At 36.6% G+C, this 15,492-nt stretch overlaps 1 protein-coding gene across 8 annotated transcripts in view; it reads left to right on the top strand.

Moving 5' to 3' along the window:
• Nucleotides 1-15,492, top strand: part of Mctp2 (multiple C2 and transmembrane domain containing 2) — a 223,158-nt gene that overhangs the window by 109,500 nt on the left and 98,166 nt on the right. For 7 of the 8 annotated variants that reach the window (XM_046436562.2, XM_046436552.2, XM_058576938.1 and 4 more), the window contains 3 exons: nt 1,298-1,428; nt 11,164-11,350; nt 13,671-13,764. In XM_046436562.2, the coding sequence (XP_046292518.1) occupies nt 1,298-1,428; nt 11,164-11,350; nt 13,671-13,764 (412 nt within the window). The remainder of the gene's footprint in view (nt 1-1,297; nt 1,429-11,163; nt 11,351-13,670; nt 13,765-15,492) is intronic. The other variant, XM_046436593.1, reaches the window with a different exon arrangement.

Here is a 15,492-nt window from a genome sequence, read left to right as displayed (position 1 = left end):
GGCAAGAGGTTGTCTTATGTTGTACAATTTCCAGTGCAAAATCCAGTATTAGCCATTTTTAAAATTTCAGCACAAAGGAGTAGAGGAATAAGCACATGTTGAAGAATAAGTTATGAGGATTGTGAAAAATCTAGGGTGAGTTATAGTAGAAACACACAGATAATTATTTTAAGCTGGTAGTTTTAGGCTGTACTTCATTACCAGTGGATCTGAAGTAACCACATCTCTCCACTAAGGTTCCTTTAGCCAGTCAGGGTCAGGCTCAGGATTTGTGGGGAATTATTCATCACTAGGAACACAGCTCTTGGGACTAAGGTAAAGTGTAGAATTTGTCCCGTATCTGCCACATTCCCCCTTGGGGAACACTACATATAATTCGTGGTTCTAATAGATCCCTTTTTCTTCCTGGTTTCCAAATTCTGTGATCTGATGTAGTGTGATGTGAAAGCCAAGTTAAACGACTTCTTGTGACATTGACTACACCTGAGATCAGAGTTGCCCATGTTTTTCTCATGCATAGATAGTCATTGCTAGGATTTAGTAGTTGATGCTGTGTCCCTAGAGCTGATATACAGTGTCCAACATTTTTATTCACACCTTATTCATAAATTAGATCTCCATAGAAGAAAGAAAAATGAAAATCCTGCCAATGAACCAAACACATATATGGTTTGAAATTATTCTTAGAGAATACAGACATAGTTGTGGGACTTTCAGTCTATTCTTATTAATTTTCAAGTATGGCTGCAGTGGAATTTCCACGTCTTATCCCCACTTTACTGTCTGGATCCAGTAACTGGATTTGAGAAACAGACATCAATGTACAAGTTATGGGTTTCTCATTTAATGCATCTGATCAATGTTAATTAAGACCCCAAAACAGTTAATTTATGTAGTTCCTAAGCCAGCACTGAATGTATAAGCCAACTAATATGTTACTTGCATTTTATTTTCCAATTAGTATTATCTTCTCAAGAGAGAAAAATTGCCCACTGTCTATTGATGTACATTCACTATATACACATACCAATGGGTGTGAATATGTTATTTTTGGTTTCTTACGTCGTTCTTCTGAACTTGGATAAATTATTGAATCTAAGACCAGTTCAAGTAGCCATGTTTTGCCAATTTCAGAACCCTCGAAGTCACTTTTATTTAATAAAAGGAAGTTTAACTTAATAAGGGGCAAGGCCATAGTCACAACCTCCTGCCATTTAGAAATGAAATTTTATGTGTAGCTGCTATAGCAATATATGACGTTTTAAGAAAATAAATATTATAACTGCATGTTTTCTAGACACTGTGTAAGAGTGCAAATCCGCAGTGGCAGGAACAGTTTGACTTTCACTACTTCTCTGACAGGATGGGCATTTTGGACATTGAAGTGTGGGGAAGAGACAGCAAAAAGCACGAAGAGCGACTGGGCACGTGAGTCTGCTCTGCTTCTAACCTGTGGGAGCTTGTGTGTGCATGGGTATGGTACAGAGAGATTGGGCTGAGGGAAATGGCTTCTGTGCCACCCCAAGAATTTCCTGTTTTTAATTGATAAATTCAATATTTAAAAACCATAGATAAAAGAAAACAGAATGCAATGGTCCCTCAATATTCACGATGCATTGGTTCCAAGACCCTCTGTAGATACCTAAATCCTCAAGTCTTAGGTAGGTCCCTTGTATAAAATGGGTGCAGTATTTATGTACAACCCATGTACTTCCTCCTCTACATTTTAAATTATATCTATATTAACGTAACTACTGATACAATATAAATGGCAAGTAAAATGTTGTTATACTATATTATTCATTGAATAAAAATGCCCTCAAAATGTGAATGTGGAACCAAAGGGTCAACTATAGTTTGTGTCAGGAATTCTCTGAAAGATGAGGTTCCAACTCACCCTTTGGGGACTATGTTTGTAATAATTTCCAGCATAGAGGCTGGGGTTATAGCTCGGTGATAGAGCGCTTGCCTAACACATGTGAGGCACTGAGTTTGACCCTCAGCACTGCAGAAAAATAAATAAAAAAGTAAATAATAAATAATTGTTTTAAGAAACTTTCAAGTATATCCTGTTTGGGTTTTAGAGCGCTTGCCTAACACATGTGATGCACTGAGTTTAATCCTCAGCACTGCATAAAAATAAATAAATAAATAGAAAGATAAATAAATAAATGTATAATAAATAAAAGAATTGCTTTAAAAAACTTTCCAGTATATCCTATTTGGGTTTTGCTATATATGACTTAGTCTCTTAAATTTCAATGTTCTTTGTAGCAGACTGTAATGAAATCCACCAAGGCCAATTCTCTTTTGTTTTTTGTTTCTTTACCTTGGACTCTCCCAACTTCATTGACACACTCCTCCACATACAACAAGTTTTACAGCTTCCTCTTAGGGTGTAATAAAGAGTATACTGGAAGCACAAAAGAGATGCTGCTAGAAGTACAGGTCACCTTGGATCTGCAGAACTATCCCTGCAAGCTCCTTTTGTAGATGAGAAAGTGAAGTACAAAAATTCACAAATGAGGGGCTAGTGCTGTAGCTCAGTGGGAAAGTGCTTGCTTCGCATGTGTGAGGCACTGGGTTTAATCCTCAGCACCACATAAAAATAAATAAAGATACTGTGTGTTCATCTACAACTAAATAAATATTTTTTAAAAATCACACATGACTTGGACCTGGACTCGAGAACTATGAGTTCCAGAGTCAGGATTTTGTATTTTCAAAGGCCTAGTTCTTTCAATCAAGTCATCATCACCTTTTGTTTATCCCACAAAAATAATTTTTTTATTGGTTGTTCAAAACATTAAAAAGCTCTTGACATATCATATTTCATACATTAGATTCAAGTGGGTTATGAACTCCCATTTTTACCCCGTATACAGATTGCAGAATCACATCGGTTACACATCCATGTTTTTACATAATGCCATACTAGTGACTGTTGTATTCTGCTACCTTTCCTACCCTTTTTATGCATATCTTAAGAACACAAACATTTAAAAGTATCTCAATTGCTATGGATCACCTGTTTCAAACCTTGAACTTGGGGTCAAGGATATGCCTTGGCAATGGGAGGTCCTCCTTCCACTTCTCTTCCCCTGTGGCCAGAGCATCTCAAATTGGCCTATGTTTACCTTGCCATTCCAGTTGAGGAAAGAGTTTTATTATCGAAAACTGAAGATTGAAAGTGACTCATCTAATATAATTCTTTAATTTTAAGGAAATACAGAGACCTGGAGATGCAAAAAAAATTTTTTTTTCAGGTAGCAAGGACTTTAGAGGCAGAAATGCCATGTCACCCAGCTAAAAATATGTCCAACATTACTTTGTAAAGGTCTTAGACTTGTACCCACTGCCCAGGGTTTTAGCTCTTCTTGCTGTCATTGCCTCACCCTCCCTCAGGAGTTTATTCTGAGATAGATGGGTGGGGAGTTGAATATCCACTGAAAATTCTTCCAGAGTTCTCAACAGAAGGTCCCTGCTGTAAGGAACTCTCTGACATGTTGCAGGATATTTTTAGCTAAACCTGGCTCTCATTCACCTGATGCCAATAACCTTCCCCAATTATTGGGTGGAATGCACATTCATCTGCACATACACAAGCATATGGAATATCTGCCATGCAATACACAAGTCTATATGCTTCAGGCGACCGGCACTGCCAGGACCTCTGTCAGTTGAAATTTCTGCTCTTCGCTGGCTATGTGCCATACCCTGGTTCCATTGTTTAATGCAATGTCCTCATGTGCAATCTGGCTTATCTGGTGGGCAATAGTCGCCGCTTTGTTTACAATGTCCCAAGCCAGATTTGTGTATTTATATAGCAAACCAGGCTATGCCAAACTTGCCACCTCAAGCAGGAGACCTCCTGTGGGCCAGCGTCTCATGGATGCTGCCTATCAGGTTATTGGTCTGACCTTATCTCTCCCTCTTGTGCTCACACAGGTACCCGAACTGACTCAGACCCAGTAATGTCAGTACTTCTGGCATTGTCACTGCTGTGACATATTATGGTCCTAACAATGCAGATTGTAGGAGAATCAGAATCTTTAGTGCTAGCCATGGATCAAGAGTAAGTTACACAAAAGCTGAGAATCCTGTGTCCTGCAATGCAAGTGGGCATTTGGCCCTCTGGTGATGAATGGCCAGAGTGTTATTTTAGTAGATACAAGGAATAATGCCCTTGCATTTCACACATCCTTCTGCCTTTAGTTTCCATCACTCGAGAGGAAATGCTTTTCCAAATGAGTGTTGGATTGCCTCACAGGGACAAAAATATAATTTTAAGATGTTCCTTTCACTTCAGGTTTTGTCATTTGGACATTCATTTATTATTTTAGCCATTTCCTGTTTGCAACTGGGAAATATACCAGTCTTCTGATCTTTGTGTCCTTCTGTCCTTCCTCTTCATGGATGCTTAAAGGTTTTTTTTTTTTTCCCCTTTTTCCTTTTCTGTAGTACAAAAGATAACAAAAGTATCTCTTGGGAGCAGGCTCCACAGTATTGCTGTACCAGTGGGGAGAAACCTATACTAAAATAGAATATGGCCCCTCAAATTTAAAGGAGATACTGTGCTGAGCCTATCATTGATGTGTTGTGGCTCCTTCTCATTAGTTACTTTTTAAATATCTTGGTACCCCCCCCACATTTTCTTTTATGTTATATATTCCGAGGCTCAACTATTTTATGTTCCAACTGTTGTGAAAATACCTTGTGACATCAGAAGGCTTTCTGACAGTATGAATGATCCTTAAGTGTCCCCTAATGACCTTCTCACATTTTCTTTTTGGATAACATCTTCGTGTTAATAACTGTTAAAGCTTCCCATCACAGGCAGTTTGCCATGAGGGAAAGAACATTTTATCAGGAGACAGCCATATGACCTTGGGCAATGAATTTGCTTGTGCAGACTGGCTCTCTAGCTGTAAAATGGGGCCACTGTCCGTCTTGTAGGATCATCATGTCTAACAGTAACAATGTCTATTTAACATCATCTATGGTGGGTATGATTATTAATTTTTAGATTTTTCTGTCTGGCAACTCGAGATCCCCACAACATTCGTGACTGAACTTATGCAATTAAGTGAATGAAATGTGACTATCAAAATTCAGCATTTATTCAAAATAGCGCAGACAATTTTTTGTTATTGTTTGTTTTGGGGGGTGGGGTAGAAGTGAGCAGTGAACATCTTCAAGGACGTGGTGGAAGGGACGCATACTGAACGAAGAATGGATCTGTATAGATTAGCTTGAACAATGCTGGGGTTTTGTAGCTGTGGATAGAAAGGCTGGGATGATGGTTGGTTACGTGAAGAGAACTTCCATTATCACTGATAGGTTACTATTTTCGTGATGACTAAAATATGGCCCTGCCAGCAACCAGTGACCTCTAAGCTCTCCTGAGTTATGTGGGGCTTTCTGACTTCTCTTTGTGCCATCTTCCTCCCACCTGTGGGCGCTGTCTGAGCCACAGGGAAACTGCTATGGGCTTGGGGTAAGTGAGATGAAAGTGGTTAAGTAAACTGTGTTGCCTCTAGAGTTCACTGTTTGTTCATGGTCAAAGCCAAAAAAAAAGAGAGATAGTAGTAGCTCTTAGACAGCGATAGGGAACATTTAGGGAGAGTAAAAACATAAAGCTAGGTTTAACCTGTTCCAGCTATTTAACAAAATACAAAAATATGAACATAGATTAATATTGATTATTTCATTTTGTGTTGTTTTAAAGAAATCACAATCATTTGTCTCAATGATTTGTTTCCATTCCAAACTGATTGCAGACATTAACTTGTTATAGAATATTCTAGATTTAATTCAGTTTGGGAAGGTTAAGAATGAGAATCCGTAAGTCTCTCTTGACTGGCCTGCCTCACAGTCCCTCCTCGTTCCCAAATGGTGTCTTATAAAGTGGCTCTGACATTCTACCAGTTTATTAGGGACTTTGAAGCAGTGAAAAATCTGAGCTGGAGTATTTCTCTGGACAAATTGCACCCCATGTCGTTGATTTGCTTTGACAGCAGGGCTTCGCACATTCACTGTTTTCTTCCTGTTCTCTTGCTTCCTTAGCCTCTGAGATTTACAGCTTTTAAAACTATAGCACTCTTTTTTTTTTTTTTTTGGCCCCTTGCATTTCAGTTAAAAGCTGACCAGTCTATAATATAAAACAGAATTATGGTAATGAATATGAGGTTAAAAGCTATCATGGCAAGTAAAATTTGAGCAGGTTTGGCTGACTGATATGGTAAAATTATGTGTTGAATTAAAACATCAAAATGCTGTAGGATTAATGGAGAAAGACAAGTATGGGAGGTCAAAAGCAAATGCTAAGTCAGCACATTAACTGCCTGTGGGTGAGAGAGGAAAGCTCTAATATATGCCTGTTCCAGGAAAAAAAAAATACAAGTAATTTAGTTCCTGTTTCCTTCAGGTGAGTAGAAGTGGAATTTTTAATCTGAAAGGCACCTAGGAAATACATTTATTTCAACTTTTTGTTTTTTCTAACATGGAAAGAAAAAAAGGACTGCAGAAGATTTAGTTAACAGAAAGTACTTATTTTCTGACTTGAATTTCTTGACTTCATGAGTTTCCTGACACCAGTGACATTCATTGGTTTGTGCCTTCATCTTATTCAAATATATAGACTGTGCTGTATGTTGTTAGGGCTGCAAAGTGCTGAAGATTCATTGATTCAAGGCTGCTGTCCTTGGGCACCGAATTTTTGATACTATAAGTCAGCCAGCAGTGATGGTACCATGGAGTGAGGGCTGAGCATCTCAGTACCATGGAAACCAACTTGGCATGGGGGAAGGATATAAGGGGGAGGCTTCCTAGAAGAACAGCATCTAAACAGAGACCTCTAAAATGGCTGGGAGAGACCTTGGCAAGGAGATTGAAAGAATTTTCTAGGAAGAGCACACAGTATGGACAGATGTCTACAGAGAAGATAGGAAACAATCTCCCTGAGAAACTTAATGGGTGGAATGGGTTGGAAATGTCACCTAGTGGAGCTGGAGAGGAAGGCAGTTGACAAAGTTGTGGGATTCCATGTCCCATGAATGAATCTTGGGAGCTCCTCTCCAGGTACACACACACATCAGTGATTATGCTGTTTTCATTTTCATAATAAAAGTAATCACAGAGGAGCTCCTATCAATTGTATTTTCTAAGATATGACATTGGAATGAGAATTTTCTGGTCCCTTGAGCATCAGTGTATTATACCTTGGGAATTATTATCCAAGCATGGCACTCACCTTGAATGTGATGTCACACAGACAGCCATGGGACAGGCCTACTTGGTTAATGCTCATTGATCATGTTCCTTACAGAGATGCTCTGAGTTTGTTTTCCACATTGTCAGATAGAACAGCAGTTTTAATGCTATGTCAGTTTTTATTGACAAATAGATCATTGCATAATTTGGCCATGGTCTCCTGGGCTGTGTTGAGTTAAAATTGTTTATAAAAAATTATCCTTAGACTAATATCTATTATCTTAGTTTATTTGTTTCTGTTTTCTGCAACATTGTGATTTTTAAAAAATATAATTCTGTTGCTGTCATTCACCACAGCTAAATTATTAACATTTCTGTAGGTCAAGATTATGCAGTCTGTGGTTCCTGGGCCAATACCGGATAGCTACCTGATTTTACAAAGAAAACTTTATTGGAAACAATTCTCTTCATTGTTTACAATATTTCTTACTGCTTTCTTGCTTCAAGGGTAGAGTTGAATAATTTTATCAGAGACCACATGGACTTCCAAGTGAAGGTATTAAAATTTTGGTCCTTCACTGAAAAAGGTCTACATGTGAGAAAATCCTATGCCCCATCCATAACAAGTAGATGCATAGTAGACAGAAAGCCTTGGAAAACAACAAAATATTTTTTAGGGCTTCAGTAACAATTAGAAGAAATTAAAAGACCAACCACATTATTTAGTAAATACTCTGAGACAATGTGATACAATTAATGGAAAATGGAAAAGAAGTCTCTGGATTCTCCTTTCAGGATTTTTTTTGTATTAAAAATATCCTCGAGTGTATTACAAAATGTTTACATCTTAAATGTTTTAGATTTTAGTCCATTTATCTTTGAACCTTAAAAAAAACACAGTTATTATATTCACTTGATTCTTCCCTCCCCTTAGGAAGTTTGGGTGGTTATTGTGCTAAAAGTCTTTAAAATTCTGAAGGAAAACTTCTTTAAAGGTTCTTTCTACTACCTGTTGCTAATATTGCCCATTCCTAGTTTGTTGTTCATGTGGATCATTCTCCCTGCCTCTGGCTCTGGTGGTTCTCCTCCTAACTGTAGAGCAATCTGGAACAGTGTGGACTGAGGTTGAAACAGAAAAATGGGAGGCCTGATGGAGAGGATTTTGTATGAGATGCATTCCTTTCTTCTATATTTCATTCATTCTTCTTGAATGAGAGAATAAATGGGAAGCAAGTTTAGACATTTTGTAGAAAGTCATCTTTATAGAGGAACTGGTTGTTAAAATCAGGAAAAAGGAACTTTAATTCATAAGACTTAAGGAATCAATACACATAGTTGGTGCAGGAACCTGAACAGATCAAAATCCATGTGCAAAACTTTCAAATCTTTTGATTGATGTGATACCTATATACCAATTTAACTTGCTCTCTCAAGTCACTGAAAAAAGAAAAATGGAGTATATACTCAGTAGTTAGTGGAGAATAAGAAACACATTAAACTGGTACCAGTATCATTAACCTGTTGCTTTATGGAGCTCTGGCATTTAATGTAAATACAGTTGTTTTGCATAAAACTGTTATTTCCTAGTTAATTACATAATCTTTAAAGATTAGATAAATCCAAGCTTTCACAGTGGACAAAGATGACTAAAAAGGCTGTGCAAAGGTATAATTTCTGAGAAGAAATTCAAAATTTACTTTGCATTTTGTCTGGGGTGTGGTCAGCTTTTGCTTAAAATCAACTTCTCTAATAAGTTGTGCATTTTAGTAGACACTAGGAGAGTTTGTAAAGTTATTATAAATATGCTAACATTGGTCACATCATTATTAGTTTACTCTAGAAACATGTCAGAACCATTTTGAATCATCCAATAAAATATTTGCTGTTGTCTATTTATGCATTACTTTTGACCTCCAAATAGTACAAACCTTCAGAGTGCTTGCCTCTAAATAACTTCTGACTGTGCAAATGAACAAACTAGTACCACACAGTAAACATTCAAAGAGCAAATATTACCATTGCTAATGGCATTAAAAAGCATGTGCCATCACTGAGTTAGTGAGAATTTGGACTAATTAAAGTGACCATTAAAATTCTTACAAATTTGGATCTTTTATCATTCCATAAGAAAGGGTATTATTAATAAATGAAAGTATATAACAGTGTAAAATAATAATGTGTTCCTGTGCACATATATGGAAAAATTTGTTAAGAATGTGTGTGTTCATAGTTGTCTTAAAATGATATAAAGCACTTAATATTTATTTCCAAACATGTTTAATTACCTACTTACATAAATGCATATGATATAGAAATATTAACTCTCTCTTCATGGGAGTAATTTTAGTTTTTTAATTTATTTTTTTTAGTTGTAAATGGACACAATTTCTATTTATTTATTTATTTATTTATTTGGTCTCAAGGATTGAACCCAGGGCCTCAAGCGTGCAAGGCAAGTGCTGGGAGATGGGATCAATCAACAACACTAAGCTACAACTCCAGGCCCTAGTTTTAGTTTTTTTAAGATTCCCTTTTGCTATAGAAAATATTGTTTTGATACAAAGCATAGAAAATAGTATATGTAGATCTATATATAATCTTCCTTCAATAGACATACTTGACAAATTTACTCTATGCAAAAGAAAATGACTTCTCTTAAGTGGGATCACTTTAGGTAAATAGGAAATAATTATCCATGTTTATTTAATTTTATAGACAATTATCAATAAATATTTCATCCTATAATAATAATTGGTTCAGACTTTTAATGTAATTGGTTCTTTCCATTTAATTGGGAAAAGGATTGCAATGTTTCATAGTAAACAGGAAGGTTCTGTCTATTATACCTAGGTAACTCAAAGTCATCATTTTTTTATATAATATATACCTTGGTTACCTCTTTCTGGTTATCTGCTGTCAGGGCAAGCATGCATCATTATTGATTGTTGTGAGAAGCAATACTTCTTTCTATCCTTTCCTAAAGTCTGGAATATTCATCCTATTCTATAATTGTGAAGCACAAATACGAATATTGTTAAAAATTAATCTAAGAACTATTGTCTGCTCCTGCCCCAATCAGGGCTTCCTCACCCACCTGCACACCTGCATACATAAACATAGTAGGTGTGGTCCAGGCAAACCCAGAGCTTTCAATGTTAAAGCAAATAAATTACTTAGCACCTCAGCACCGCCCCCTCCCCCCCACCCTTTTGGTGTTTGCTTCTGTATTTAAATGTGTTTGAGGTTTTCAACAACTCCAGAACATTGGCTGTTAAGAGGCGGAAAACATGCAATTTATAGCAGATGGGTACAGCCCTTCCTGGCAGTGCTGGGAGATGGGATCAATCAACAACACTTCATGCTCCATTTGTCCAAAAGAAACCCACCTGGGGAAACCCTGTGGAACTGTGCCTATTAGGAAAACACCTTAACACTTTTCTTTAATAAAAATTTGCCAGTTGGCATCAATTGGGAAGGAAATGCTTTCTCTATTAACCCTCTCCCACTTGGATTTCTCTTTATTCCTTCTTTATTTGAACCATGTTCTTTTATTCTCCTTACTCCTAAAAGCCACAACAAAGGGAAGCCATATCTATATTTATGATCCTTAAACTTGGAAACTTTTTTCTACTTAATTCTTGATCTTATTATCTTTCTGCAGGCCTTATTTGACACAGACCTGACTTATGTCTTTGCATTTGCCACCCTCGCCCCCCATGCTGCCTGCTCTTGGATTTTGCTTTATCTCTTCCTCTCCTTACTTTTAGAGTGGGGTGGTTTGGGAGTGAGTGTTCCGAGCCAGGGGAGCCCTTAGAACCTTCACTGCTCAATAAACCTGAGCTCAGACAAAGTAAGGTTTGGGGATGATGGAATGCAAGACAGGTGCTTTGGAGGTTCTACAGTGGCCTTGAGTTAATCACTTTTCTTTCTCTGACTTCTGAAAATTTCTAGGTGTAAAGTGGATATCGCAGCACTCCCGCTGAAGCAAGCCAACTGCTTGGAGCTGCCACTGGAGAGCTGCCTGGGGGCTCTCCTTATGTTGATCACACTTACACCCTGTGCGGGAGTTTCCATCTCAGATCTGTGTGTCTGCCCTTTTGAGGACCCCAGCGAAAGAAAGCAGATTTCCCAACGATATGTGAGTGTGCTGCCTTGTTACACCACTCCTACTTCCTCCCAGTTTTAAATTAAAACAAAGTCTATGAATCAAAAACTACATCAAAAGAGATCTTGGTCCCAAGTTTCATTGTGTGTCTCCTAAAAGAAGGCACTGGGCCTACGGATTAATATACTTATAGGAAGGTGAAAGAAGACTTGGAGTTTGCCTTGTTATTTTTAAATCCCAAAAAGATATTTTGAATTTTTAGCCTTTAGCAAGTCTCTTCAAGGAAGTGGCTTCAATTCAGCATGTTTGGGTATGTGCATAGAAATTTTAATGGAAGTTCAACAAAAGTGGCTTTTGTTTTTTAACCAACCATTAATGTTTGTAATGTCATGGATTTTAATGATATTGGTTGCAAGGTTGTGGACTCCTAAATTATTTTAGAATCAAGAGAGGGTATGTTCCTGTCTCAGAAAGCCTAAAACAGGTAGCAGAGGACCATCGAATCCTGAAACCCGGATAATGACATCAATGTGATTCTTCCCTAAGTAGTTGCCCTGTACTTAACAGTCCAGTCCACATTTTTAAAATCAAATACCTGTTTTGTCTTGTCTTTATTTATTTATTTATTTTATGCTGACTTTCTAAAAGCGCTTTTTTTTTTCTTTGTATTCTGTTTTTATCCCATCTTCTTTGTAAATCAATACATCCACTTGATTTCCATACATGGAAGGCACATTTTTAAGAAAGTGGCATGAAAATGAAGCAAAGATGAATCCTTATTCAATGGCAATATCATCCTCAGCATAAACTTTGTTGCCTCCAGAATCCTTCACTGTATGCATGTATTGATTAATTGAATAGATCTTTATCTTGGAGAGTACAAAGCCTAACCACATATATTTCAGTGTCACGGATTCTGCATGCCAGCTTGATGTACTCTGAAGAAGTTTGGACAGAATACACTATTGGTAGTCTCTCTGATGACTTTACATAAGCAAATGAAAATTTGATGGTAAAAACTAAAAGTATCCCCAAGCTTTCCAATGAATAAATTGCACAATTTACAAAATTCATGGGGTCTGCCATATATTTGTAAAGTAACATTATATAGCATAGTAATGATGTATTTGAATAATGCCTTAGAATTTCAGGATAATAATTGAGGTTTAAAGAAGCTATAATGAAAATAGAAATGCCAGGTGTTTCTTCAACTTACAAGCTGGCCAGAGCATTTGAAGGCAATAATGTACTCTTAAGAGGCGGGATTTTTTTTTTTTTTTTTTTTTTTTTTTTAGGTTATAAGAGTAGATATTCCTTTAAGGTATTTCTCTCTCTGCAATATAAAAGTGTATTGTTTCATGTTTTTCTCTTAGCTTAAGAACTAGTTAACTTTGTTTGGTTTAGGTTGAAAATTCAAAGAGAAACAACTTTTAAAAGTTCTTAAGAATTATGTGTATCAGGTCTGCCTATTGTTATTCTTACTGAACTTTTCCTATTCAACCCTGAGATGCCTAAATAAAATGGATTTTACTGTCTCAATATCAATCCCTGGGGATCTGCTTATGACAGGTTTTTGGATAGGTAATAACAATGTGTATCTGAAGGTTTTGAAACAGGATCTTTTTCACTGGATGCATTCTGTATGCTTGAGAAGAGGGTTTATACAATTATCTTTTTCATGCATGATTTCTCCAGGCTATCATATATTCAGACATCTCAATATTGCTTTATATGCTTAAGAATGACCAGACCAAATATTCAAACTTTGGATAAAGCAAACTAAAAATTAAAGAAAATGTGAATATAGGGTGATATTGGATACTAAATCTCTAAAGAACTTGGTTATGGCATGGATCAGAAAATTCACTCTGTTTTCATCCCCACTCTCTTTCCAGTGGTAATAAATTTTTACATGGGTCCAAATTTAGTACTCTTGCATTCTAAGTTTATACTAACTAGGTCAGAATAATGTTGCATTTAGTGTGATTTAAAATTTGCATTAAAGAGAAAAAAAGAGAGAAGAAAGAGAATGAATGTCATTCTACCCATACATTTTCCCAGTGGGGTATCTTTGCTAACACCAGGGGGCGATGTTAAAAGTAGATTGTATGTGCTTTTAATTTGTTAATTTTGGAGTTGTAGTTAATTAATTCTCAGTTACTTTTTTTTTTTTTAATCTGGCTGCTGTAAATGCCTAACTGTCCTGTGGGCTGGCATAGTGTATGTTTGAAACTTTTCTAATATTTCATGAGACGAGAAGATAATAGAATGTATGGATGCCCCATAGGCCTTCAGAGCACTAATAGTATACTAGAAAACTGTTTTCATTTGTGATCTCCTTTTCTCCCTTCAGTGCTTACAAAACTCTCTGAAAGATATGAAGGATGTTGGCATTTTACAAGTGAAGGTTTTGAAGGCAGTAGATCTCCTAGCTGCAGATTTCTCGGGTATGGAACACTTTCATTTTTTAATTGCTTTACATTGTTATTGTCATTTATTTCATGCTTTGAAATGATATTATAGCAAAGTAAGATGTGGAATAAATAGAAGTAAATGTACACCCACTGTGCAGTTTTAGAAAGAACAACCAGAGAAAAAACAATGCGGACTTGAACAATTCTGTTCTCATAGTCCCCATTTTTGGTTTTTTGCAAAAAAAAAAAAAAATCAAATACTTATACTCTGATTCAGTATTGCATTAGATTAGTTTGGATTCAGAGATATTTGTGGATTATTCATGGCATGGTTTCTTTCTTTCTTAAATTAACGTGGGGGTTGAACTTAGCTGCAGCACCTCAAATCATGCTATTTGCCCTGGAGCCCTTCCCCTCTTCCCTTCTGGGTCTGAATGTGCTGCATCCTTCACAGCGGACAGAATGTGGTTTATTGACCTGCGTGTGCTAGCATGTCTGTTTGGAATCTCACTGTGACAGTGAGCAGAGTTCAGAGCCTAGGACCACCTTGCTGTGGACACCGTCTTTTCAGAAGTTTCTCTTGGTGGTTCAGGTGAAGTTTAGAGCAGGTATACTAGCGTAGTGCTGAAGTGTGCTCTATGGCATGTAGAGTCATCCAGATTCAACAGCATCTAATCAGCGAAGCTCGTTGCCAAATTACCCCTGTGTGCTGACTAATAATTTAAATGCCTACATGACAGATGCTATTTACCAAGCAAATTGATGAACACAGAAAGTGTTCAACATCCATAGTTCTCATCTATTGACACTGTATTGGGTGGTTCCCCCCCGCCACATTTGTATTTTTAGAATGTGGTCTACTCTTTTTGTTCCTCCATACAGAAACAATTATACTATACCTGTATAACTCCTAAACTTCTGAGACTGTGTTTAAGGAAACTCAAACATTGGGGAAGTGAATTTTAATTTTAAGCACATATTATTACGAAATTATGGAAAATATAAACTTAATTTAAAACAGGAGTTCTTTCCACCCGCTTCAGAGAACCAATTCAGTAGAAATGAATACTCCGTAGTCTCTTCTGCTTCCCACCTGAAAGAAGTGCCCAGTGAGCAATTGCATATAATGCATTTTTTTTGGCCAAATGGATGATATAAATTGTAAGGATTGTAGATGAAATACTAAAATGGTTACTTCTGATAGTCATTAATACAGTTGCAAATGTTTATAGTCTCATGTTAATTTGAAAATGCTCCTTTCTTTGTACTTATGTTTTATGAAAATGTTTAATATTTCAAGTGAGCCTTTGACAGTTAACTTGACTATTTAACATGTGTCTTTGATGTTAGCAGTTTGTCATTACTAGAACATGTCTAGAGTTATTCACTAGTTTCCTAGAGCGAATTGTTATTATTTCTAAGTGTTTAGAGCAGCCCTCTTTGAATCCACATTTGTTACTATCTCAAGAAATGTCTTAAGCCCCAAGAAATTATTTATGCCTTCAAGCAGTATTTTTTAAAGATTCTTTTTGTAGTTGTAGTTTTTTAATCTGCAAAAACTAATTGTAATGCATCCAAAGTTTTTTTTTTCCCTTATTTTAAAGACTGTTTTACAATAACATCCATCTGTGGGAAAACATTTTTACATCCTATTTTATTTTTTTCTATATTATCAGGTGTCCTTCAAGCCCCCAAACTAGTATTGATGAGAGTTATTTCAGGCCAATATGTCATCTCCTAAGAGTATTTTGAATATTTAAG

The sequence above is a fragment of the Marmota monax genome, unplaced genomic scaffold (genome assembly GCF_021218885.2).
Source record: "Marmota monax isolate L192 unplaced genomic scaffold, Marmota_monax_Labrador192_F-V1.1 WCK01_AAM20220418_F8-fsc00005, whole genome shotgun sequence".
Lineage (NCBI taxonomy): Eukaryota > Metazoa > Chordata > Mammalia > Rodentia > Sciuridae > Marmota > Marmota monax.
The sequence above is the reverse complement of the archived record's forward strand: the minus strand, read 5'-3'. Positions and strand labels throughout refer to the sequence as shown.